Source organism: Sprattus sprattus, assembly GCF_963457725.1.
Source record: "Sprattus sprattus genome assembly, chromosome: 10".
In the NCBI taxonomy this organism is placed as follows: Eukaryota; Metazoa; Chordata; class Actinopteri; order Clupeiformes; family Clupeidae; genus Sprattus; species Sprattus sprattus.
In genome coordinates this window covers 11,136,923-11,139,422 of record NC_137908.1, presented here as the reverse complement: position 1 = coordinate 11,139,422, position 2,500 = coordinate 11,136,923, and the positions used below count along the sequence as shown (strand labels likewise).

General features: G+C 48.8%; 1 protein-coding gene across 1 annotated transcript in view; it reads left to right on the top strand.

Annotated features, from left to right (window-relative positions):
• plxna1b (plexin A1b) overlaps positions 1-2,500 on the top strand; it is a gene marked incomplete at its 5' end in the record, with an annotated part of 148,814 nt that overhangs the window by 91,777 nt on the left and 54,537 nt on the right. Inside the window, 1 exon segment of the mRNA XM_080846775.1 lies at positions 866-1,066. Within this exon segment, the coding sequence (XP_080702901.1) occupies positions 866-1,066 (201 nt within the window).

The window sequence follows — 2,500 nt, the reverse complement described above, 5'->3', positions numbered from 1 at the left end:
GGGAGAGAAAGACAAAGCCTAAGGTAAAGGCTAACAAATGGCGTTGATCTTAATGAGTTGTCTGTGGCAGCATCTATATGGACAAAGCGGCGTTTAATCTGCTCATTAGCAGTGCAGAGGTGGGTGGGTGTCTGTCTTGCCTTCTCGGTTCTGTTCAGGCTGAATGAAGGCTCTGTCGCTGGCTAGGGAGACCAGTCAATATCTTATGTCGGGTGGAAGACATGCTAATACCTTTTGTGTTTATCGTCTCTCTATTCTTTCATTCATGTCCCTCTCTCTCTCTCTCTTTCTCTCTCTTTCGTACGCTTGCTCACTCGCTCACTCGCTGGCTCTGTATTGGTCTACCGCTGCCTGTCTATTGTAGTAGTATATTAAGTGTGTTTAGAGTGTCTCAGCTTTCATATGCTAATCCCTGTTGATTGATGGCTAATCAAAGTCTAATCTGCTGTAGGTAAACGCAAAAAGCCGATGAACAAACACGCCACTGTTTGTCAGCCGCGCTGAGCTGCTCATATGTATTTAAATAAGATGTGTGTGTGTGTGTGTGCGTCACTGTTGTGTGTGTGTGTGTGTGTGTGTGTGTGTGTGTGTGTGTGTGTGTGTGTGTGTGTGTGTGTGTTTGTGTGTCAGCTCCTTTAAAATCCTGACTACATCAAAATAACAAACCACCTATCTCTTTCTTCCTCTCTCTCTCTCTCTCTCTCTCTCGCTCTCTCTCTCTCTCTCTCTCTCTCTCCTCTTTTTTTTTTCTCTATCCACTTAAAATCAAATGGGCTTTGTTGTGATGACTGTTTCCATAGACTGTAGCCAAATCACAACATTTGTAATGATTATTTCTGTCTCTCTCTCCCCCTCCATCCTTCAGGACTGTCCTCAGATCATCCCGTCCAGCCAGATCTACATCCCGGTGGGGGTGACCAAACCCATCACGCTGGCCGCACGCAACCTGCCCCAGCCCCAGTCTGGCCAGAGGAACTACGAGTGCATCTTCCACATCCAGGGCGAGACCCACAGCGTCACCGCCCTGCGCTTCAACAGCTCCAGCATCCAGTGCCAGAAGACCACCGTGAGTGCAAACAAACACACACACACACACACACACACACTCTCACACACTCTCACACATTCACACACACATTCATGGGCTCAGGCACACACATAGACACACACTCATAGGCACACACACATAGACACAGAGAAACGCACACACGCACACACACACACAGGGAGAAAGTCATACAGTGTATGCAATGACTCATAGCATTCCTGCTTAACATCTTCAGTTGTCAAGGCCAGAACACTCTCGTCATAACCAAACCACACAGACCCACAAAGACAAACGCACACACACAGGCGCATGAACATGTGTCTGCACATATGCACACACACACACACACACACACACACACACACACACACACACACACAAAGATATATGGATGCCTAATGACACTGGTCTAAGCACACACACACAGCCCAAATTAAAGCATACTCAAAACAATGATCCACTCTCACAAAGCCTTAAGGCATCACACACACACACACACACACAACCAAATATCCAACCTGGTGTAAACACACACACTCAGCAGTCCCTCTAGTTTTTCGTGATCCATTGAAAATCAGCAATTTACAGCAGTTCTTCACAAGGCTGCATATTTTCTTATTTGCCGCATAAAGTGTGCATAAAGGTGCAGAAAATAAACCTTTACACTTGATAATGTCCCACTTGATAACCGCGGTGACGTTAGCTTGGTATTAGGCATATGCTTGACACACACACACAAAAACAAACACTTAAAGTTGTGCCCGCAGGAGAGCTAAGGTCTGTGTAGTCACAGGTGATGACATCACACACACTCAGACATGTGGTCAGCAGCAGAGCCCAGTGGAAAGTCAGCTGTAGCCCACCCCTGCCCCTGCAGTTTGGGTGGTCTCACCCCCCCCCCCCCTCAGTTTAGCCCCCTGTTCCCCATCAACAGCCCTGACATCAGCGTCTGGCCGTAACCTGATCCCTTACGTAGGACCGCTGGGGGGGAGCGCTGAGCTGAGGGGGGGCGGTGGGACACACTCGTCTAGGGCGTTACAGGGTGGCGATACACGATCTGGCAGTGTGCCTTACAGGGGCAACCAGATCGTGTTCCGGCCGTGGTGAGATGGGCCACAGACACCGGCCCGGACAGATGAGACGCTGGCGTTATTGGTTTACATGAAGCACACTCATGTTGCAGAGCGCTTGCCGATGATTAATATGAAAAATAGATTTTTGGTGGGATGCTGGGCAGTACACCCGACTGGTGTGTGTGTGTCTGTGTGTTGAAGGTGTGTGTGCGGCTTTGTGTAGAAGGTGTGTGTGTGTGTGTGTGTGTGTGTGTGTGTGTGTGTGTGTGTGTGTGTGTGAGTGTGTGTGTGTGCGGCTTTGTGTTGAAGGTGTGTGTGTGTGTGTGTGTGTGTGTGTGTGTGTGTGTGTGTGTGCAGCTTTGTGTGTGTGTGTGTGTGT